The 24,786-nt window shown below is 37.9% G+C and overlaps 1 protein-coding gene across 4 annotated transcripts in view; it reads left to right on the forward strand.

The window, feature by feature from the left end:
• Positions 1 to 5,161: 5,161 nt before the first annotated feature.
• flna (filamin A, alpha (actin binding protein 280)) overlaps positions 5,162 to 24,786 on the forward strand; it is a 44,011-nt gene continuing 24,386 nt past the window's right edge. For 2 of the 4 annotated variants that reach the window (XM_077214431.1, XM_077214433.1), the window contains exons 1-8: positions 5,444 to 5,750; positions 9,593 to 10,071; positions 20,217 to 20,468; positions 21,586 to 21,683; positions 22,325 to 22,472; positions 22,607 to 22,803; positions 22,961 to 23,123; positions 23,713 to 23,913. In XM_077214431.1, coding sequence (XP_077070546.1) covers positions 9,696 to 10,071; positions 20,217 to 20,468; positions 21,586 to 21,683; positions 22,325 to 22,472; positions 22,607 to 22,803; positions 22,961 to 23,123; positions 23,713 to 23,913 — 1,435 coding nt within the window. In that variant the 5' untranslated portion in view covers positions 5,444 to 5,750; positions 9,593 to 9,695. Of the gene's footprint in view, positions 5,751 to 9,592; positions 10,072 to 20,216; positions 20,469 to 21,585; positions 21,684 to 22,324; positions 22,473 to 22,606; positions 22,804 to 22,960; positions 23,124 to 23,712; positions 23,914 to 24,786 lie in introns of all 4 variants that reach the window. The other 2 variants (XM_077214430.1, XM_077214432.1) reach the window with 2 other exon arrangements.

Genomic DNA, 24,786 nt, shown 5'->3' on the forward strand with positions numbered 1-24,786 from the left:
GCATTTAGGGGTGTGGTCCTGGTCAAGTCAATCTCCTGAACTCCAAACTGAATGTCAGAATGGGAAAGAAAGGTGATTTAAGCAATTTTGAGTGTGGCGTGGTTGTTGGTGCCAGACGGGCCAGTCTGAGTATTTCACAATCTGCTCAGTTACTGGGATTTTCACGCACAACCATTTCTAGGGTTTACAAAGAATGGTGTGAAAAGGGAAAAAAATCCAGTATGCGGCAGTCCTGTGGGTGAAAATGCCTTGTTGATGCTAGAGGTCAGAGGAGAATGGGCCGGCTGATTCTAGCTGATAGAAGAGCAGCTTTGACTGAAATAACCACTCGTTACAACCGAGGTATGCAGCAAAGCATTTGTGAAGCCACAACACGCACAACCTTGAGGCGGATGGGCTACAACAGCAGAAGACCCCACCGGGTACCATTCATCTCCACTACAAATAGGAAAAAGAGGCTACAATTTGCAAGAGAGCACCAAAATTGGACAGTTGAAGACTGGAAAAATGTTGCCTGGTCTGATGAGTCTCGATTTCTGTTGAGACATTCAGATGGTAGAGTCAGAATTTGGCGTAAACAGAATGAGAACATGGATCCATCATGCCTTGTTACCACTGTGCAGGCAGTTGGTGGTGGTGTAATGGTGTGGGGGATGTTTTCTTGGCACACTTTAGGCCCCTTAGTGCCAATTGGGCATCGTATAAATTCCACGGCCTACCTGAGCATTGTTTCTGACCATGTCCATCCCTTTATGGCCACCATGTACCTATCCTCTGATGGTTACTTCCAGCAGGATAATGCACCATGTCACAAAGCTCAAATCATTTCAAATTGGTTTCTTGAACATGACAATGAGTTCACTGTACTAAAATGGCCCCCGCAGTCACCAGATCTCAACCCAATAGAGCATCTTTGGGATGTGGTGGAACGGGAGCTTCGTGCCCTGGATGTGCATCCCACAAATCTCCATCAACTGCAAGATGCTATCCTATCAATATGGGCCAACATTTCTTAAGAATGCTTTCAGCACCTTGTTGAATCAATGCCACGTAGAATTAAGGCAGTTCTGAAGGCGAAAGGGGGTCAAACACAGTATTAGTATGGTGTTCCTAATAATCCTTTAGGTGAGTGTAAGTACTAGTATCTAATGAATAAGTACTAGTATATATTTAATATGTACTAGTATCGAATGAATAAGCACTAGTAGCTAATGAATAAGTACTAGTACTTAATGGAATAGATACTAGTGTCTAAAAAATAAGTACTAGTAGCATGAAAATAGAGACTAGTAGGTTTAAATGATTAAATGTTAAAACGGGGTTGGCATAATGAGGGGAGTACAGACTCATTCACACCAAGGACTATAACATCTATGAGAACAGGAAAGTTGATAACGACACAAAGGAACAATAAGGGATTCCTTAAAGAACTCCGAGTAGAGAAACGAGTAGAAATTGATTACAACTTACACAATCAGTATCATAAACATGGCTTGCCCTTTAACTGGATGGATCTTCTGTGTCATGGTGGATGTGATTTCACCAAGTGCAACATGTTCCTGAATCAACATCTTTGTTGATACTGAAACAACATCCCATTCAACCAATCAGATTTGAGAGACAAGTTTACACTTTATGTCAAGTTTAGGCTTACAACCAGGGTTAGGTGCTTCAACATCAGTATTATTCACAATAGTTTAAGTCTGATTTGGGGGACAAGTTATGGATAGGCTTAGGGTTTAGGGGTAGGGATTAAGACTACATTTTCAGACTAATATGTTAATACAAAACAAACATTTTTTACAAACATTTTGTATTGAAACTTTTCATACTTGGCGAAGTCACTGTGGCCCAGTGTAATGCAGTACCATCATCAGTTAGGAAAGTGTGCAACCTTAATAGACTGTCATCTTTATAAGAAATGTGTCTGACAAGTAAATTAACACTCTCATTGTAGACAAGAGTAAGATGATAAACACTTCTGGAACGGCAACATGTTTTCAGATGATTTCAAAATAGTCCAAACCATGTCCGTCACATGATGAGAATAGACCATGATCATTATTGAGCTAACCGTTCATGCAGACTTCGAAGTGGGAGGAAGAGAGTGAAGAGACAATATCAGGAAAGGTTCACAAGCCAGGACTCGAACTCTCCCGAAGAACATGTCGGTGCTCGTGCCCACGAGGCTATTAATACCTTTGGTTTATTCCAAATACTACAAATTGTATTGTCTTCAATAACAACATTATTACTGTTGTATACTATAATGTATTTTGAAAGTATACTTTGAATGCGTTGATCATTTACAGCAGCACACAGTAAAAATATACCTAAAATATATTTTTAATAAAGTGCAAATAAATACATTTTTAAAAAATAAACTGAATTTTCGCTTCAAGTATATTTTTCTAAAATATATTTTTCTAAAATATATTAAAGGACAATTATTTTAAAGTGTGTTAAAAGTTGTATTGTGAAAAAAGGTAAAAGCTTTGATGCTAATATTTAATATATTTAAAGATATATTTATATTTGCAATGTACTATTGAAAAAGGGAATATATTTCAAATATAATAAAGTATACCTTTTTCACTAGGGTCTGCTGCGTAATAGCACCAAATGAATAAAAAAAAATATTGACCTGCATCATGTTTTCTATCACTTTGTGATGACGTTAGACAAACGAAAATTCACTGGTGTTCGATAGAATCGAGTGCCTGAAGAAAATGCACTCAGTGTCACGTGCCCAGTGTAAAAGCCCTCTTCTGACCTGCATGTGTTATTCAGAGTGTCTCAGTTAATGTAGTGTCCTCTGTATGATACGGCTTGAACCTCTCAGCACAGTCCTTGAAGGCCATCAAAATCAACTTGTATGAAAACACAAAGATAAAGAAGAGGAAAACAAAGAGAGTCTATTTTTGAAAAACACACTTGTTTTGCCTGTACTGATTCAGATGGATCTCTGGGTTTTACCGGATTTGCTGAATGTATGAGATGTAATTCTAACATTATGAAAAATGTTTAGTTAATATGGACAGACTTACAGTCACAAAACAAGTTTGTGAAACACAAATTTACTTGACCTCCTCAGGGAAAACTAGTCTCATTCGAAAAAGATTATTGGCTCATGTTTGTTTTTGGCCTTTATTTTGCTTCTGCCCGTGTCAGAATGGTGGCGAATCACAGCTCAGCTATCATCCTTGTTTTTCAGCTAATACGATTAACAGCAGGACTCTCTGCCCTCCACAGATTGTATCCATCTTTCCACAGAGCCCCACGTTCCTGTGGAAAACATGCCCTATCTGTCACTACAGCTTCCTGTGTTAACGAATTACACCCAGAAATGGATGGGTCACAACAGGCCCATCTCTCTCAATCTTTCTGACTCTCTAAGTAGTGTTTGATACATTTGATCAAAGAACAAATAATTGCTTTTTTAGCTTGGCCCATTCTTGATAAACATTATTGCCTTGTTAAACCCGCTGCTATTATATTGCTGTACTTCATAAAACCTTTAAACTGTTCAAAATGTTGCTCTGGCTTCTAGCAAGCAAAAGTGATTGTCTTAGGGTGCAATTCTCGTTATATGAATAAAAAAGCTGATTAAAAAATGTTTTCATATCTCATTCTTTCTGTCTAAACTTATCTTTGAGAATAAACTGTCCTCTTTTTCTAAACCAATAAAACAAAAAAGGAATGTAGACAGAGTTCTTAGGATTACAAATCGGAAAATGTAAGCGCTTCACATAATTGTCTCTCCCTACATGACATTTCTCTTTTATTCCTTTTTCTTTGCTCCTCCTTTGCCTATTACTGTACTTAATCGGTATGTACTGTCCATAAAACTAAGCATAATATTTTATTAGGCCATATTTAGACTCCATTTATAGCAATGACAGCATTTTTCCTGGTCTTCCCAGTCTGTCAAGAAAGATCACTACCGCCTTGTGTGCATTGTGAACATGCATTTGGGATATTTATATATTTGTGTAATTTGTTATATCTAATTGAATACAGATTTAGGAAACAAACTTACCAAATAATATATTCAAACTTTACAATGAAATCATGCACAGTTCCTCCATTTCTCTGTGCCCATGTCTTCCTCTCTAAGAAAGCACCAATATCGTGTGTACATTAGCAAATGAAATGTACAGAAACAGGTCTTCACACATATCTTGGTTATGCCAGTTTTACCTACCTGGGACGTTTTGTTAGGCTTAAGCCCTTAAGTTCCCTCTTAGATTCCTGGCCTTGCTGACACCTTGTCTTTTGCATATAGCTATTTTAATTTACTCTTTCTTTCTTTTCTTTCAAGAGCCAGATTGCTGCCAGAAGGTCTTTATATTTATTAAGTCTTTACTGACTTGATCAAACTGTAGGGAATGTGGGCAAGAAAAAAACAGACAAAGAGACCCAGCACTAATAAGTAATGCCAGTGTCAAATCCCATATGGCGCAAATGATACCTGGTTTCAGGCTGCTGGATATAGTTAAAGTTGTATTGGGGCAATATGACGTCATTCCGCCCAAAGGTTCTCTGATAAATTAGGCGGTTACAGCTGGTCCACTCTCTTTCCCTCTAAGGAATGAAGTACTGGGAATGTTTGCAGTCGAAGACAGTTACCCAAGGGAGACTAGCTGTCTACACCAGGTTTTATTGGTACCAAGAGGGTTATAGTCTCATAGACAGGCCCATAGGCCATAAGATCCAGCTGAAATAAATGTAATGTATTAAACAGCAAACTCTGTCTCTTTAATTATTACAAAGTAAAACACTTATAGTCTTGACTCATTGTATAAAATGAGCAAATGGTCCCAAAAGTATGTGAAATAATATGAATACATTTTGAAATGAATCGTCTAGTCCCACACACATTTGGTTTCACTATAGTGAGCACATCTCATAGTTAGTGGTGATGACCCTAAACTGACTCCAAAACCTAAAATTACTATTTAAAAGAAAATAGGCTGATTTATAAGTCTCAAATAATGAGGACCACTTCAAATGTCCTCACAAGTTGGTTTTCGACATGCTTAAATTTGTGAGTGCATTTTTTCAAAGTTTGGCTCTCCAAAGTGCACACACACACACACACACACACACACACACACACACAGTAGAGGATGAATGATCTCACCAGGAAACATACCCTCATGACACATTTATGCTGTGCAGTATAAAGTTTGGATGTAATCCAGTGTGATTTGAGAGAGAAAAAAAAGTCAGAGTGTTCTAGTCAGTAAGATAATGTTGTTCACTTAGACAATCAATGGATATTACCTTTGGACTTGCAACAACTGTTGGTGTTAAACAGCCAGCCGAAGCTCTTTGTCTAGCAGCAGCAACAGTGTTCAGGCAGATGGAGCAGATACAGGCGCTCTGAACAGGGTGACATCATACCTTTACAATCTGAAGGCGCGGCCGCCGGTATCACGTCAGCTCGAGACGCGCTCGCGCAAACACAAGAGAACCCCCCCTCTTTGATACTTTACCAATTAAGGTTCTAGTATTAACCACAGAGAGGACAGAAGAAGGCAGCAAAGACTAAAGGGTGTCACTAGTGTTTGTTCTCGAGTTCAGCGAACAAGCTTTTCCTCCAGGGACACTCGTCCGGTCCGGGAGGGTCGTACAGTGAGTTTTCTGCACTGCTACAGTGAAGTTCACCCTCTGCTGCCTGTGCCACACGCAAAATCTGAGGGGATAGCCTACAGCAACAAGAATTACTGCAAGACCAGCAGCAAAACGTAAGTTATAAAACCTCTATTCAGGGCTTCGAGGCATGTTTTGTGCTGTTGAAACTAATGTTATGGGAAACTTACTTTTATTCTAGTTTTGCGTCAAAACTAAATTCGCTTAGGGTTAAATTCTTAGAAAAACAATGACGCAGACTTTTTAACCACAAAAAAGTCTTGTGTTTTGCATTGATGTTTCGTGTAGCGGGATGGGTGCGTGCAGTGTCCGTAATGGTAGACTACTGAATGACTGAATATCATATTGCCTACTTATTAGCGCCCCTGCATGCTTAACGAGGTGTGAGGGCTTATCTAGCCTATATGATTTGCGAAAGAGACAGAATAAAACGGAGAAAAGCTATAACAAATATTAAATAAATAATTTTACCTACGTTAAAAGCTTTGTCGGTATAGTTTACATGCAAATCCAAACATTAATATTGAATTCATATTAATACTTCTTATTATGTCCTCATTTACGAAAAGTGTATAAACCCAATGCTCTGCAGAGGTTTTGAAGCATCACTCGTAATCTAATTAAGGCCTCCTCACCAAATAAGGGAAAATATGGAAAGATCCGCGCGCCCTTCATCCTTTGATGTGAGTTGCGCGCGCCCCCCCATGCTCAAGGAGAATCTTGCACGAATCATCCCGACCTCACCTGAATGACAATCCTAAGACAGTAAGATTCAACATAATGTTTTTCAGTAAAAACACGAATATGTCTTCATATGTAGAAGAACTGGGCTAGTTGTCAGGGAAGCTGTCACAAGATCCATGTATCAGTAGCCTAACTATAATGTTTTGAGTCAAAAAAATTAGTCTCATATATAGTCTGACAACATGCCTCATTTTGGTCAACCTGTGTTTAAAGTTGAAAAGTTAGTCTTTGAAGTGATATTATTTCTTCCCTATTGTGACATGTAAGCCTTCTTGAATGTTGATTTTGTCTATCTGGAATTGATTGGATGGTTGTGGTTTGCTATTGCTGGGATGCCAGTGAACACGTCATCAGAGAAGAGTGGAGATATCACTGCAAAAATTAAAATAATAAATAATTGTGTGCATGGGTAAATCATTTATAATAAACACTGCTATATTCCATGAAAAAAACAAGATTTTTAAATTTTGATTTCATGGTGACTAATGAACTGAATCTGAGTACAAACTGTGACATCTAGCTCCAGTCTCTTGCAGTGTTATAATTATTTGGATTTAAGAATGATATAAAACACAGCTTAGATGCTCATCTTTTCTATTTGATTTGTATGTGCACAACAGCAATAGCAAAGCCACATCCTGTTGACACAAGAATGAAACACCTTAACAAAAATACCGGTAATGCCATCCTTTTCTTCGATGTGAAATCTGTGTTTTTCACTCATGCATATGTCGATGCATATCTACATCAGCCTTCGTGGTTGACAGCAGCACTTGGGTTAACCACACTTTTCAGCATGGCTGAATCATGGCATCACGTGCCCTCCTCTCTTTACTACTCTGACACGCATCTGTCCTCAAATGAACCTAATATGCTATGTGATTATACTAAAATCAGATGATTACATTTATTTTTGGTTTTAATGTGAAATTACTCAACAATGATTATCATTAGGTTTTCCTTCAGACAAGTTCACTTAAAGGGATAAATGGATAGTTCATCCAAAAATGAAAATTCTGTCATAATTTATTCACCCTTAAGTTGTTCCAAATCGGTATTTATTTCTTCTGTTGAATACAAAGGAAGATATTTTGAAGAATGTCAGAAGCCAAACAGCTGATGGGAACCATTGACTTCCATAGATTTTTTTCCCTACTGGTGCACATCAACTGTTTGGTTTCCATATTATTCCAAATATTGTCTTTTGTGTTCAGCGGGAGAAAGAAATTCATAGGTTTGGAACCATTTGAGGGTAAGTAAATTATGACAGAATATTTATTTTTGGGTGAACTTTGATGTTTTAATCGCCTTTAGTCATAAGGGAGTGTAGCTCAGTGTTCTTTTCAACTGTGTCTCAAACCTTGACAATATTCCCATATTTGTCTGCTACATGTTAGAGTACTTAAGAACTATACAGTCCCATTTGTGGTGCTGTAAAAGTACATTGGAAACATTTATAACCCATTCTGTGTGGTCAGATATGATATCTATTATTGTTTATTTAAAAATCGAAAAAACAAATTAGAAGCTTTATGATTCCAGTTCTTTAATTTTACATCCATGCTTGAAAATCTAAATATAAACTGAACAAGTGTTTTTTTGTTATTTTGTTTATTTTTTACCATAAGAGTGCTGTGTGGAAAATCATAAAATCAGCCTGTCATACTTCATATATGCTGCAGGTGGCGTCAAACTACTGTGCTCAGCAGTACTGGTGTGTTCTGAATTGCCTGACTTGTTTGTTCTTCTTTTGTTTCTGAGCTACTAGCCTATTTACAGTTTGAATGTATTGTGGACATTATAATATCACATGGGATTTGAGAACAATACAAAACATTGGTGATTTTGTTGAAAAATAAGATATATGGTTATACATTACAAGGAGTATAATAAATAGTTATGAATTAAGTTCATGATCTTGAGTCTGACACAATGTAACCTTATTGATTTTTGGTTATGTTGTGAGACTGTAATGAAATACCTTAAGGCTAGTCTTCTCCTTATCTTATGTTCTGTTAACGATATAAGGCTTTCCCTGAGCATAAATCGGAAAGAGACAGAGAACAAGAACAAGAGAATAAGATATTGTGACAAGAGTATAACATATGTGTGGTTATGTAGATGTTTTATGATGGGGGCGGGGAATTGGAGAGGGGGTCAGGGGGGCATCGGTGGCTCATTACATAAAGGGCATTCCACAGATTCTCCTGGAGAGACAAATGCTGAAAAAAGCTCTAAGGGAAAACATTCTTTTTGGACTGCGTCCTCACACACTGTTTTGGCCCATTTGCCTTATTTAGTCAAATGCTGGAATAATGCAGCTGTAAATTCTTCTATTTTGTGACTTTCCCCCACTTAACGGGTACAAGGGGGTTGGAAATCCTGCCAAGATTTTTATATGCACACCTTGGTATTCAAACACCTCGACATATTTTCAACTTTCTTACTCATCTATTGTGAATTTTCACTTAAGTTATTCAGACCCCTTGTCTAACAGCAGTTCATAATTTGATAATTAGAGGTAGCCTATACGTCAACACATGGCATTGTAGAACATTTGCTTAGATTTAATATGTAGCTTAGATATATGTGTTGATAAATGCATGAAGTGAAACCTTTAGTGAACATAAAGTGAAATGAATTTCCATATTAAGTTTAACATATAAACAAGCTATAGATTAACATTGGCTTTTAAATGTTCAGTAAATCAAAATGTTTTTTTGGTTTTAGTTAAAATTGCTTTCACATGTCTGAGGACTGGAGGTAACCATATACCAAATGTATGTTGATTTTCTTTGCGATTTGACTTTATATATATATTTCCAATATTGATTTTGACCAATGTTGTAATATTTCGTTGTCAGTTCGTGAAGAGCAAACACAACATTAGGGTGGTGTACACAATCACATTCTAGAGATAGCCTACTCCCATTGCGTAATATCCTGTGAATGCTGCATAAAATTGTGCTGTTTTCAGACCCGTTACCTTGTACATTACTTACATATAGACTAAATGCATGCCACAATGACACATATTCATTCAGCAACTTCTTAAAAACGGAAGTTTTATAGAAATAATCCACGTACTTAAAAGCTATGGATTGATGAGAATGACAAATGTCATTAAATGCCCATATCACATGTGTGGGCTATTTTAGATTGATTTTATACAAATATTTTGTTTTTCTTATAGTCACATAACTTTGGAAAGAAGAGCATACAAATTGTACAATTCCTCAAGACTCCACCCAAAAAGCGAGACAGCGAATTAGTGCAGGAGACCCGAGTCGATAAAAATGAGTCAACACACACGCCCCCACCAGTCGAGCGCCGCCGCTCCCCAATCCAACGCTTCTCTCTCCCCGGACAAGGACGCAGACATGCCCGCTACAGAGAAAGATCTCGCCGAGGACGCGCCATGGAAGAAGATCCAGCAAAATACATTCACGCGTTGGTGCAACGAGCATCTAAAATGTGTCAATAAGCGCATAGCGAACCTGCAGACGGACCTGAGCGATGGGCTCCGGCTGATCGCGCTTCTGGAGGTGCTCAGCCAGAAGAAGATGTTCCGCAAGTACAACCAGCGCCCCACGTTCAGACAGATGCAGCTGGAGAACGTTTCCGTGGCTCTGGAGTTCCTGGACAGGGAAAACATCAAGCTGGTGTCCATAGGTATGTTTGCTTTTCATTTCTCGGTTTGGTCGCTTTTGAACATTACTCTTTTTCTTAAATATAGTTGCAAACTTATAATACCATGTGTTTTTTGGGGTTTATTCCTATGTTTGTTGGATCCAACTATGATCCGACTTCTGCATGCCAAACAAACAGGGCATGACATTTTAGGCAGGCCACACAATAACGGGATAGAATGATGGCAATGAAGGCCTTTGTGGCCACAGATTGTTTTGTGCAAAGTTGTATCATTGCTTCACAAGTTGCACGTGTTTTGTGGACTTTTTGTAACTTGTCTCTCACGCAGACGGTGGAGAAAATAAGATGCTTTAGTCGCGTTTGCAGTTAAGAGTCTGACAAAGAAGTGAGAATTCTGAGGAACCACAGTCGCTCCATTCAACTGTTGCAAGTCCAACCTAGAATGTCGTAAGGCAGTAGTAGGCTATGGCGGATAGTTTTAGGGCAGTTTAACTGTAGTTTGAGTTCTGAATGAGTCAAAGCTCAATTATTGAACCCAGACTTTTATTTTCTGTTTGTTGATGCAGTAGGGCGAGGAGGTGGAGAACTGAACCGTTCCTCTCAATTGGATTGTTCACTTCCTCGGAGGTTTTCCTCTCAACGTAGTTTCAATATGTTTTTTTTTTTTTTTTTTTTTTACATTTTATTTGTCGGACTCTATTGTTATAATTCTCACGTGGCTATCAGTGAACATGGCATTTATCAGGCCAGTCGCATAAAATATCGATCCGCGAGGACACGCCTTCCTCGCATAAGGAGCAAAATTATGTTTATGAAAGTATAAGATGGTTATTTGGGTGTCAACGTTTTAACAGATGGATTTAGAACATAGTTACACAACATTGCCTGTGTTAGAAATGTTCAGACACGGTTCCCTCATTCAATGCCGGTTGTGATTGATGACTAACACAATGACACGCCCTCCAGTTTATGGCTCATTTTAGACTGATTCGTTCAGAGTGTGTAGCCGACAGTCTGATATTGAATTAGTTTTGAGAATCGTTTTACTACTTGGTTTTTGTAGTTGCACTCAAAAATATTTAAGCCCATTTTTAAGATGTAAGAATTTCAATTGTATAGTAAAATTCCGTAACAATTCGCAAGTCTTAAAAAAGGGCTTACATTTTTTTTGTGTATTTAATTGCTCCCTTTTTGCTTTATCAGAGTTTAATCAGGTTTTGCATAAACGTATTTCTGCATGATTCAAGATCTCCAAAGAGCATCTTGAACTTTAATGAAAGCAAACACTACCCCTGACCATCTGTACAGAGTCCCATGATCATTGTCACAAATTTGCATCATTGATTAATGTCAGAAAAAGTTCAGTATCTTTAGTTTTTCTTCGTTTCAACATAACATTCTTTGTTTTAAGTCATTCAAAATACTAAACATTTTTGCCTTTTATTTCCAAGTTTAAGCTGGCTTTTGAATTCCAAGATTTTCTGTCAAGATAGATTGTCCTGTCTTAAGTGTTTTAATGAAGTTTGTTCTCTTCAGGAAGCTTATTTCATCATCAGTGCCACAGCCCAATGGCTGTAGGGTTTCGCTCTTAATGGGATAGTTTCCCAACGGCGCCCAGAGGGTATGAATAAACATCCTCTCAGATGGTGCAATCAAGGATTATTCAGCAATTGTTCAATATTTGTATTTAGAAACACCTTCATCCCTTACTGTTAATATGAGCAAACAAAGTTTTGCTGGACTCTTACACACAGATGATGGTGTGATTGTCTGTATTTTTACGATGACATCTCATAGCCAGTGAAAAAAGCATTTTTTGCCATGCATATGAGTTATTTGCATCCTGTAGAAATGCAATATGCTTATTGGTAGGACAATTTGTTTTTCTAATTATTGCTGTGAGTTTTTAGTTACTGGAACTGTTTATATTACTAATGCTCTTGCATTTCAATAAAAATATTAAAATGTGTAAACATTCAAAGTATGACTAAATATGCACTTGTGTGTGCTTGTATGTAAAAGTGGTATGCGTGTTCCCGTCATGGCAGGCCCCATATTTTACTTGTATATACGAATATAGAGTTGCTTTTCAAGGTGGGGAAGAGCATGACAGCCCTGTATCTCGGTCTTCATCTGGGTGTAGCTCATTCAAGTGTGGTGCCTAGAGACGCATCAATCGGTTTCTTTATCTGGGGTGTTACTTAAGCGTGAAGACGAAGCTTGATCTTGAACAACAACACTATAACCTCCTTAATCATTTATGAAACTTAAGAATATTTGATTCCATTCAGCAAATAAGTTGCTCAATATCTTGCCTTAGTTGAGGTGCTTTTAAATGCAATAATTCTAAATGGAGTCAGAATAGTGAATTTGGTCAGAATAATTGTCTTCGTTATGGTTGTCAAAGTGAGTTGCATGTTAAGACTTGATTCGGTTATGGAGGCACTAGACAGTAAGTGTATGCCTAGGTATGCTTAAACTTTAGTGGCCAGTTATGTAACAATTCAGAGCCTCCAGATTGCAGTGTGCTTAAATTCAGGTGGTGCCCAAGATTCCAGTGTATTTGTTTTTCTCTGGCCATTTCGCTGCCCAGTTTCTCTATCACATTTAAATGTTACATGTTATTACTATAAAATGAATGTTGGATATATTTAGCTTTTTAATGTTTTTATTTGTACATAAGTTTTAAGAATTTTCAAAAATTTAAAAAAAATTCTTATAGGAGGGTACTTTATTCTAAAAAGAGTTGATGTTCCTGTGCTTTACTGGCAATGTTAGGATTTCCTGTTCATTTGAGAGTCACTACTGTGGCATGGAGCACAGCAGTGGGACATTTTTTTCCGATTTCCTTGATTGCAGAAGTATCTTTCCCCATTCATTTTCTCCATGGGGATTTAAAAATAAATAAAATAAAGCTCCAAGACATGAACTGAACCAACCAGTTTTGAGATGAATCACAACATTGATTTCAAGTAAAAAAAAAAATCTGAAAAAGAAAAGGACAATGGTAAAAGACAGCTCTTAATGTCTTTTGTAGTTATTTTTTATATGTAACTAAAATCCCATGAAGCATTTTGTATTATGCAGTTTAGTTGTCAAAAAACAACTAAATCTTATCAAGCTGTTAAGTATTAAAATATAATATATTTGAAGTTCAATGGAAAATATTAAAAGATACACAAGTATCTAGTAAGTCGGACCCAGTTACATGTGCAATGCTTCATGGGAATGGGAGTTTGATGCTGAGCTCTTGGCATTATTTCCATAGTTATGTCTGCTTTGGTGGTTCAACGGTGGATTTCTGTCAGGATTATGGGTAGTCCTTCACTAGGCATTGAACTTGAAATCACACTATAGAAGCATAAATTTGTTAATCTTTATTTCTAGAGCCTAAGCTGCTATGCTGTAGTGCTCCTGAACAGGACTTCCATGTGACAGAAGTTGCTTTACAGATATTTAAAGTTGGCATAAACTAAAATAAATGGGGTGTTCTTATGCATATTTAGACCTACGAATAAGTGACATGTGTACAAGTGTGCGTGATTGTACCCTCACACCCTTCACCACACTGGAAAGCACCCTATGGCAAGTCTTGTAAACCGACCTCAATGTGGTTTTGCCGTTATGTTTGTGTCTTCTGTGTGCTTTTATTTGTTTCATACTTGAATCTCCAAATTTCTGCATAAACAAAGAAATAATGTGATTTTGCACTGGAATGACTCTTTGACTTAGATGTTGAAGTTCCTTTTAAAGGTTTTTTTAAGCGCATTGTCACCCTGTTAGACAAAACGGCTGCATGGAAAACCACATGGGAAACCACATGAAGACATCTGCCACGCGCATACTCTGAAAAGCCTCGTCACAACAAACCCAGACAGACAAATAGGTAGGTAGACCAGATAAATTGGGACTCAACCAGGAGACGGTGAATCAAGATGAGTAGAATAGACTGTGGCTAGGAAACTGATGAAAGGAGGAGAACCTCTTCCTCTGTTGAGCTGAGATTACGGCAATTCAGTTTTCCCACTCCTTTTGGAGATAAGAAATTGAATTTGACTGGAGTTAAGCTAATGCAGAGAAATGGGAAGCTTTTTCTAATATTTTTAGATGGAGGATATGATGTATTCAGTTTGGGAGAAGGGAGGTGTGTCAAAGGGGAATGGACAGCAAATAAGAGAAGTGCAAGTGGTATCAAGGAAGGGTGGAGTAGTGTTGGTTGGGGGTTTACTAATGGGTATAATTGCATGGGATTTCCTTGATCCGGCAACCCATAGAATAATTCATCACCAACATTTGTTCCTTGCTGATGTAAAACTCCTTACAAGGATTTTCTAATGGAGATGGTAGTGGGTTATTCACCCATGATGCCTTTAGGAAAAGAATCCAGCACAAGTGGCACTTATCAGATTGTCCCAAGGCATTGGTCTCCACCCTTATTTAAAGGCAGAGATTTATGTGCACAGTCACACTGGCAGAACTACTGATGAACAGAAATATAACTGAACGTGGCCAGATCTTTTGTGATCTTGTTAAAATGTAGACTTTCCTTGTATGCCTGCGTTATATATTGATTGTGGCACTAAACACTCTCCATGGGCTTTGATGTAATGCAAATCATATGTTTAATATGGACACATACTCTCCTGGGTTCTTGTTTGAGGTGAAGTTGATGGAACTGGGTTCCATCCAGACACTAAACATCCAAGCCAAATGACAATCCTGCTCTGTCAATATGGGGTTTTACAAAAGCACTACCGCAGCAGTTTTCTGTTCTAGTCTGTTTTCCCTCCCTCACTCTTTCTTTCTTTCCCTGCCTCCTCCCACTCCCTCCCTTTCCCTGCTGTAATCAGAAACCCCTGTGCAAGGGAATGGGTGGCCTGCCAGGATCAAGTTTTCTTCTGCCCTTTTAAGGCTAAAAAACCAAGGGGAACATTTCCAGAGAGAGAGCGAGAAGGGAGGGACATTTTGGAAGTCCTAGAAAGTAGAAGAAAAGGAAGTTTTCTCCCAGAGTTCTTGCTCCTAAAATCATGTAGTGGATGTGCTCGATTTTGAAAAAACCAAAGCTGGGATGATCCGAATTCGCCATTTCATGCCACATGGTTCTCATCAAGACCTTCAGCACAACAGATGTTTTCGTGCATTTTTTTTTTTTTTTTTTAGGTTCTTCAAACTGCAGACATTAGATAAAGAAACATGCTGACTAGAGCTAGTGTCATTGCACCCATGTGGAGAAATTTTGTACTGGCATTAAAGTGAAAAATATTGAATCACATAGAATGTTATATTTTAGGGCCCCACTGCGCAGTAGTTTACTAAAAGCTAGATTAACATTTTATTAAAGTTGTCCTGAAGTGGAAATTCACCCGATCTGTGTTCTAACTTCTAAATGCATCTTATTAATCTTGTGAACGATTCAACAATTTCCTTTTCTTTTTTATATTTTTGACCTCAATATTTTCAAAATATGTTGTAACTTGATCTTCTGGTGAAACAACATCAGACTTCTCTCTGCTGACGTATACTTTTCTTCTCCAATCATTTATTGTATTTAAACCCTGTCCCTTTCTTACAATCAACTGCAAGCTCTCATTGAGATCTGCTTCAATCCAATTAACCAATGGATAATTGTTTTTTCTTTCTTTTCAGTAGTTTGTTTTACGACATGTCACCATCTAGAGAAAACAAATGTTACCACTTCCATTACACAATTTGTGACTTTAACTTCCATTTAAAGAGAGAGTTTGTTCAAAAAACAAGATTTAAAAGACAATTCATTTGTTGAATTTTCTGTCTTTGATTGCGTTTGTGTATAGACGTCCTGACCATAAGACCTTTTTGGAATGTGTGCAATTTCCACAATCCTCCTCTATAGCTATGTGCTGCTGGAAAATGACCTCAACTTTGTGAATGAAAGGCTAATTATCGAACTGAAATATGTGACATTTTCCTATGAAATACAGTATATCTTGTTATGAATGAACACTTTTCCCGTCTTCAGACATCTGCAGTATGCATGTTGTCCTATAATGTTGGGTCAAGGATGAGAGCTGATGTCAGAGCGGCTGAGGTTATTTGGCAGGTCCAGACAGAGGGTGAGTCATGGGAATGAATTTCTGCTCTGATCCACTACTGATGATTCAGCACTCCAACATGGAGCAAACAGGAAGGCCACAACTCACCAGCCCTGTCCCAGTCCCTTTCTGCCTAAGTTTGTGGTTGTCCGAAGGCTTGGCAGGCAGTATACGGAGGTAGGAAGGTAACAAAGCACATCCGAATATAGTGTTTGTGTAACATCCATTCTACCAAGACCCCTTCATCTGATCGGCAGCATACCATTGCCTTTATCCCTCAATCCTTTGAGAAGAATTAGTAGAATTTTTTATTTAGCAGTTTAAATAAATTTGGTAACGCTGGTAACAATAAGGTTCCATTTGCTTACATTAAATGCTTGCATTTGTTAACTTGAGCTACGAATGAATAGTTAGAATCTTTTTTTTTTAAAGATCAATAAAGACTAACAAAAAATTTGCTCATTGTTAGTTAATGTTAATGCATTACTAAAGGGACCTGGTTTAAAAATCTTACCGTAATTTATTTAAAAATGTGTTATGACTCGTCATGTCTCCTGAGAAATAAGCTTTATGGACGCTGCCGATTTGCTTTGTCCGAATTTCACTTGGATTTGTTTTAGGTCATCAGACATGACGTCATTATGCCTTCATGCAGAAAACAGCTTGTTTAGTCATCGAGTGATTGGACAGGAATGCCGCTTCCTTGGGTTTTGGGCACAGGCTATCTCTGTCTTTTGTATATTTTGTCTTTGACTGTCCCTCTCTTCTTTCCGTCATCCATCTCTTTCTCAGTCTCTTTTGATTTATCTTCTCTTACTCACTGCCAGCATTCTCTCTCTTAGACATGAGATTCATGTTTTGGGAATTTGATGGAGAGCTGTGAGCACAAATGTCCTTAAAAGGAATGAGTGTGATCATGGTGCGTGTATGTTTCCTGCAGTGTGTGTTGGGAATGCTGCAGCAACACAGATTCCTGTCATGTTTCATGTTTGCAATGTGTGTGTGCAGTGCGTCACCAGGCCTGTATCCCCCTCCAACCCACTCCCTCATCTAGTTCAGGATGGTCAATTGGTCATCCACGAATCAATTAGTCTATTAGTGTGGTCTGGTCAACTAGTTAAACATCTCACCCCATGAGCATTAGCTTTTTTTTTAAGTGTAGAAATGTTGCTTTCATTTCCATTTATGCACTTCATTCAGCTATTTATAAACGCAAGAACGTGTGACCCAACCCTAAGAAATGCTTCTGATTATCTTTTGTTGGTCATGACTCTAAATCAGCCTAATTATACAGGACTAAGGCAGACTAGCAGACTCTTCATTCAAACATCCCTACCCCCATTTCAAATGCACCCCTAAAAGACCTTCTGAAACATTTACATATTTTCGTGGGAACCACAAAGCCCTGCACGCTGTTCTGTCTGTGAGGGAGGGCCGCTGAGGGGGTGATGAATAAGATGGCACAATAGCTAATTCTAGTGAGTCTCAAGGTCTTTACTCTGACTTTGACCAGATAAAACAAACCACTAAAGGATTTTGAGATGTCAGAACTAGATCATCTCCCAAGGCCCTAAAGGCCAAAAAATATGCTGCATGTAAGAAAATAATTGTGTATCATTTTAATTGTATTGTCTGTGATTGATCTTGGGCCTTCAGTATGTCTTTGTAAGCCCTGCCCTGCATTGATTGTTTGGTCCACCTCTAATACCTTAAATGAGCACCAACAAGTTCCCATGTAATAAGACATTCATTGTGTCTTTTTAGTTCTCTGTCTTGATTTCCATGGCATTACAGTGACTCGGACTGCAATAGTCACTCATCATAGTCTACACTATTATATTATCCTGACTTTGGATTTGCTTCTAATATTTCACTCATACATTATTATTTTTTCTTTTTCTTTTAGTGCTCTTGTAGTAATAAGATTCTTTAGAGTCACAAAGTTTGCATGATCTACAGGATGTTCCATTTGAGCTGACTCTGGAAGAATTTGGTGATTATTTAAACGTTCCCTTCCAGCATTAACCATAATGGTGCTTTTTTTATGGGTTCATAAGTTTTCGTATTATTGCCCTGTTGCTGAATCGCATGCCTAGTGTGTTTGGTCTGAGAATAAAAGGATCAGAGAAGGTTGAACAGCACCTTCACCAGAAGCCAAGATGAATTCCATCAGACTCTGGGGGCTCATGGTTTGTGAACCACACCGGGAGACCAGAACTAGAGAAAAATGTGACCATTTTACATGGCCAAACAAGCACTGTTGGATAACTGGAATGGGTCAAGAGGGGAATAAAATGTTATGTGAGATCTCACAATATACAATGCATTAATTTTGAGTCCATTTCTGAACAGATCAAGTGCTTTCTTTCCTGTTTGTGACGATGTTTTGCAGAGTTAGCTTAGATAGATTTTAAAGTCAACTTTATTTATATAGCGCTTTTTACAATACAGATTGTTTCAAAGCACCTTTACAGAGATAACAGGAAAATAATTTTGTAATATTGTTATATATAAAATTAAATGTCCCAAGTAAGCAAGCCAAAGGCGATTGATTAAAAATGATTGTTTACTAAAATTAAACTGTTCTTTTACTCACTCTTCCTCATGTCATGCCTCCTGTGAATGTCCATTCCCTTAATTTTTGACCATTAAAAGTTAATTGTAAAAGCAATCCCTATGAATCGAACAGAGTACTCAAATATGGTAAACACTTGGATTACAATGTGCATTGATCAATATTTTTTTATTATTATTATTTTGATATAATTAAATTTCAATGAAGGAACAGACCTCAATTTCATTAAAAAATACCAGTAACACTTTAAAATTAAAATCCCATTAATTGCATTAACAATAGCAATAATCAAATGTTTGTTAGTATTTATGAATCTTTTGATTTCTGATTTTTTTTTTGTTGACCAAAATAGCATAATTTGCATCACCTAAATTTGTTTCAAATATGAGTTAGTCATATGTGTTTGGAAATAAATGAGGATAAGCATTTAATGACAATGTTTTTGGGTGAACTAACCTTTTAAAATCTAATCTGGAACAAGTCATACTCAACTTGCACAGTACAGTGAATTCAGGAGGGTCTATATGGCTACCAATTGCCAAATCAAAGTTTTCCAGGTCAAATCACATCACCTCCTTTTTGCTCACTGCTGGTAGCACACATTGATTTCTGTTACAGTAAATTGAAATAGTCTCCCCCTCCCTTTTGTACCCTGCTAAGGTTAAGTCTCCCCCTCCCTTTTGTCCCCTGCTAAGGTTAACTGCATCCTCAGTGGAGCATGATTCAGTTATAACAGGAAGTTGCACTCCACTGCAATGCCCTGCCCTAGTCCACCCTAAGAGCATGCAAGTGCTATCAGTGAACAATTATCCACATCATCTTCAAATATCTCCAGCTTGGGGGGCAAATATGTCCCAGCTTGGATTTGACCTCACTTTTATATACTAAATGCAGTGTAGGGTACAGTGTGAATGTTCTATCTGTGCTTTGAATAGTTTCAACTGTCTTGTGTGACTCGGGACACATGTGCAAGCCTATAACCACATTCTGGATGGGTGTAGACTCATGTTAAAGAGAAATGCCAAGGGAAAGGGAAGTGTGAAAGTGTTGAATGAGGGTGTAGATCAATGTGTTCAGATCTTGATGTCAGCACAGGGTGAAGTGACTAGAGGAGATGGATTTACATTTAGTTCCCTCTCTTTTATAGCAGAACTTAATAAAAGGCTATAAGGCTTCATCTGGCTCTTTCAAATTGAAATTTTGTCCTGAAAAGACCCTCAGATTGGACTGGCAGTTTAATCCACAAATGTCTCCTCTTAGTATTACCTACAATCTGAATCTGATGTCGAGCCAGCTTTAAGTCTGAATGTTTCAAATATGCTGTGCAGATACAAACACTTCATTGTTTGGTGACCATTTCTAGGATGGTCACTAACATATTGCACCATATTGCTTTGAATGGTAAAAAGATTTGTTCCAGCTTTATGGGTTACAACGGCTCTCAGATGATTAAAGATCAGTTTCACTCAATGTGTTTTGGCAGTCTCCGTGTAACCCGTCTCTCCATCTCTGTTACACAGACAGTAAGGCCATAGTGGATGGGAACCTGAAGCTGATCCTGGGTCTGATATGGACTCTTATCCTGCATTATTCCATCTCCATGCCCATGTGGGACGAGGAGGAGGAGACCGAAGAAAGCAAGCAGAAGACGCCCAAGCAGAGGCTGCTCGGATGGATACAGAACAAGCTGCCCGAGCTTCCCATCACCAACTTCAGCCGCGACTGGCAGTCAGGGAAAGCCCTTGGCGCGCTGGTGGACAGTTGTGCTCCAGGTGAATGGGGGATCTGGGAATTACGAAAGATCTCAAGTTCTTTTCATACTACTTGAGGGCTGAAACCCTTAGTATTAAATTCTTCTGGTTAGCCTATGTAAATAATGGGCCTGGGATATCTAGCCAAGAATTATAATTTTTTTTAGAACGTTGTTTTCTATTGATGATTTTCTATTCCATAATTAAAGGGATAGTTCACCCAAAAATGAAAATTCTGTCAGTATTGACTCACCCTCATGTTGTTCCAACCCCGTAAGACCTTCGTTCGTCTTCGGAACACGAATTAAGATATTTTTGATGAAATCTGAGAGCTGGATCACTCCTCCATAGGCTTCAAAAGGATTGAAACTTGCTGGCCTCAAAGTTATTAAAGACATCGTTAAAATCGTCCAAGTGACTACAGTGGCTCAATCTTAAGTTTATCAAGTGACGAGAATACTTTTTGTGCGCAAAAACCAACAAAAATAACGACTTAATTTCAACTATTCATTTCCTTCTCTGTTGGCCTAAGTCCGTTAACTTGGTGTAATAGCGTAGAGCTACGTCACACGTAGGCTCACTATTGGCCGACGCTGGACATGTGTGTGATGCGTGTGACGTACAACACAGAAGCTTACGCTATTACACTAGTGAACTGACTCGAGGCCCACAGAGAAAGAAATGAATAGTTGAAATAAAGTCGTTATTTTTGTTTTTTTGCGGACAAAGTATTCTCGTCGTTTGATAAACTTAAGATTGAGCCACTGTAGTCACTTGGACTATTTTAACGATGTCTGTAATAACTTTTCGGGGCCTGCAAGTTCAATCCCTCAAGAATCCTATGGAGGAGTGATCCAGCTCTCAGATTTAATCAAAAATATCTTAATTCGTGTTCCGAAGATGAACGAAGGTCTTACGGGGTTGGAACAACATGAGGGTGAGTAAATACTGACAGAATTTTCATTTTTGGGTGAACTATCCCTTTAAATAGTTAATCAAACTCTAAAACCTTTTAATGTTTAATCTTTTTTTTATGCAAGACAAGGATATGTATATATAAAAACTAGTCTAAATACAGTCCTTAAACTTCGATGGGCCAAATACAATTTTTTTTATTTTTTTTTATTTTTGTTTGCAGGTCTTTGTCCAGACTGGGATTCCTGGGATCAGACCAAGCCTGTGGACAATGCCAGGGAGGCCATGCAGCAGGCTGATGACTGGCTTGGTGTTCCTCAGGTACTTTATTTTAGTTCAGTCATCTCTTGCCTTTTTACTAACTACTGAAAAATCAGAGAACAATGTTCTAGAGCCCCTACCTGGTGTTTCTAATTTAGTACAACAACCATAGCTTTTGTGGTTTCATCATGATCTAAATTGGAATGGAAGCAAATGACAAATCATTCGGCTCTGACACCTCACATGCCGATTTCACCTTGGTCGTAATAATAGTGTCAGTATGTAATCTCACCTAATATTACCGTAGTGCTTATGGTTTTATTCATTTTATTTTTTACTGATTTAAAAAAAAAGAATAGATGCAGAAGGAACTGAGTCAAATCACTTTTTTCTTTTTTTTACTGATGTCCTGAAACTACCCAGTGAGGTTTTTTTTTTTTTGTACGATGCGTGCCATGCCTGGTGTATTGCGTGCCGTCGGTTATGCATGTGGTTAGATACGTTTCCGTCCTCTGGGTAGAAGTTAGTATGATACAGACTTTTCTTTGTGTGTGTGTTGCCAGTCAACATAAGTTTCCTGCTGCCATGTGAGCTTGGCTTCAAGACCCCATATTTGAACACATTAACTAAAAACTTGTTTTACAAAGTCTATAGCCAATGCATGCATTTGGGCTAAATCACATGCCTTGTTTCTTCACTAGGTGATCACTCCAGAAGAAATTGTTGATCCCAATGTGGATGAGCACTCCGTTATGACATATCTGTCCCAGTTCCCCAAAGCCAAACTCAAGCCTGGTGCCCCCCTGCGGCCCAAACTCAACCCCAAAAAGGCCCGTGCTTATGGACCAGGTAAATCGTGATCAATTACTTATAGCTGTTTTGTTTGCTGTGGTTTTTAGCTTAGTGATGTCTGCTATTGATATTGTTTTAATGTTTGAGAGTCAGTTCTTGGTTAAGAGAATAAATTGTTCTGTGCCATGCAGGTATTGAGCCCACAGGTAATGTTGTGATGAAGAAGGCTGTGTTCACTGTTGAGACAATCAGCGCTGGTATGGGCGAGGTACTGGTTTACGTGGAAGACCCAGCCGGCCACCGCGAGGAGGCTAAAGTCACTGCCAACAATGACAAGAACCGCACTTACTCAGTGTTCTATGTACCAAAAGTCACTGGACAACACAAGGTACATAAAAGTTTAAAGACTCCTAAAAATAAAAATATAAAACATAGAATGGGACAAAACGCAATATGTGATATTCAAAATAAGGGCAGTGCCTTAATGTGTGGAAGAAACAGTCTTTCCTGGCTTTTAATAGACTGACCTGTGTCTGTTGTCCTAGGTGACAGTGCTGTTTGCAGGACAACACATCTCCAAGAGTCCATTTGAGGTGGATGTGGGAATGGCTCAGGGAGACTCCAGCAAGGTCACTGCCCAGGGCCCAGGACTTGAGCCTGCAGGCAACATTGCCAACAAGACCACATACTTTGATGTCTACACAGCTGGTACTTGCCCACAGTGTATCATACATAGTGTGAAAGTCTAGATAAAAATAGCATTATTTTGGTTGATGATGACATCAAAGTAAATTTTCCATAAATGCAAAATAAAGAAATAAGCACTTTATTTTATGTGAAATTTAAATAAAATAGAATTTTTAAAAAATATATATATATATTTGCCTGCATGTTATCTAAACAAAACCAAATATTTCGGTAATGATATAAGCATTTTATATTTATTAATATACAAAAATAAAATGCTTCTTCCAATGTTATTTCTATATTTGGATAAAATAATCTTTAGTTTTAAGTTCTATAAATAAATAAAACAATAATAATAATATAGTCATTTTATTTAATCAAAATAACAAAAATACATTAATAAATAGTGTTAATTTTGCCTATATAATATTTCATCCAATAAAAGGGCTATTTTTTCATTTTATGTTTAATACATTTATAAAATTCAATAAAAAATAAGCGTTTCGTTTTAAGTTTAATAAAATTAAATGGGCAAAATAAATATTTTCATTTTTCATGTAATGACGTATAGGCAAAATAGGCTTTTTTACTTAACATATTTCTCTCTCAGGTGCTGGAGTAGGAGAGGTTGAGGTGGTCATTATGGATCCCAGTGGAAAGAAGGACACTGTTGAGAGCAGTATTGAGGATAAGGGCAATAGCAGCTACCGATGTACCTACAAGCCCACTCTGGAGGGCCAGCACATCATCTATATCACCTTTGCTGGGGGCCAGATCTCTAAGAGCCCTTACACAGTCCATGTGGGAGAGGGTAAGTGCCAGGGAAGAGCTAAGCATGTCTGTATTCAGTTTGAGAGGCAGGAAAGGGAAGTAGGTCAAGAGGATATACACACAGGATTCAGTTAAATGAGGCACGGAAAAGACATTACCACTGAATATTCTGTATAAAACAAAGATATCTTAGGTTTGTTATCTGTCCTTGCTGCATGTTCTTTTGTCTGCATTGCTGTTCTTTTGTCTGCATTGTTTTTTTCCTCTGTTTTTCTTCACTGGAAATTGTCTCTCCTTTTGAAGGACGGGTGCGGTTTACATCCACTGGTATCTTTCCTTCTCTCTTTGGATCGGCCTCCTTTTGGCTTTTGATGTCATTTCCTGTTTCCTTGGATATGTCTTGGGTACTTGACCTGCTGCTTTTTTCAATGTCCTTATGTTTTCTTGTTCAGTTGCCCCTCACTTTAGGCAACAAACCCTTTACATTTATATAGTGCCAGTGAAATTACAGTAACATAATTTTGGACCACTGATTATACCGACCTGAAAATGCTTAACTGTCCATATAAGTGCTAAAAGATGTTAGTTTCTCAGGAGATGTGTAGACCATGCTAGACAATGTTCGAAGCAAAGCAAAATTCTTGTGACTCAGTAGTGTGTGGCGCAGTAGTCAAATGGAACATTAAAATAGCATTTTTATTATCAGACAGTTTTTCCACCAGTATTATTCAGCACTGTACAGTCATTTTTACCACAAACACTTCCTCTTGTAAGTCTGTTTGGATCCAGACAGAAAAAGATAAGAATTTATACCATGAGAAGAGCCTAATATCTCTCCTCTAACATGCTCAGTGTTTTCCTTCCTTTTTAAAGAATAGTTTAAATAAAAGTTTTGCTCGCTCACTGTTTACTG

The sequence above is a fragment of the Siphateles boraxobius genome, unplaced genomic scaffold, assembly GCF_051911475.1.
Source record: "Siphateles boraxobius isolate OS27281-9 unplaced genomic scaffold, OSU_SipBor_1 68, whole genome shotgun sequence".
Taxonomy (NCBI): Eukaryota; Metazoa; Chordata; class Actinopteri; order Cypriniformes; family Leuciscidae; genus Siphateles; species Siphateles boraxobius.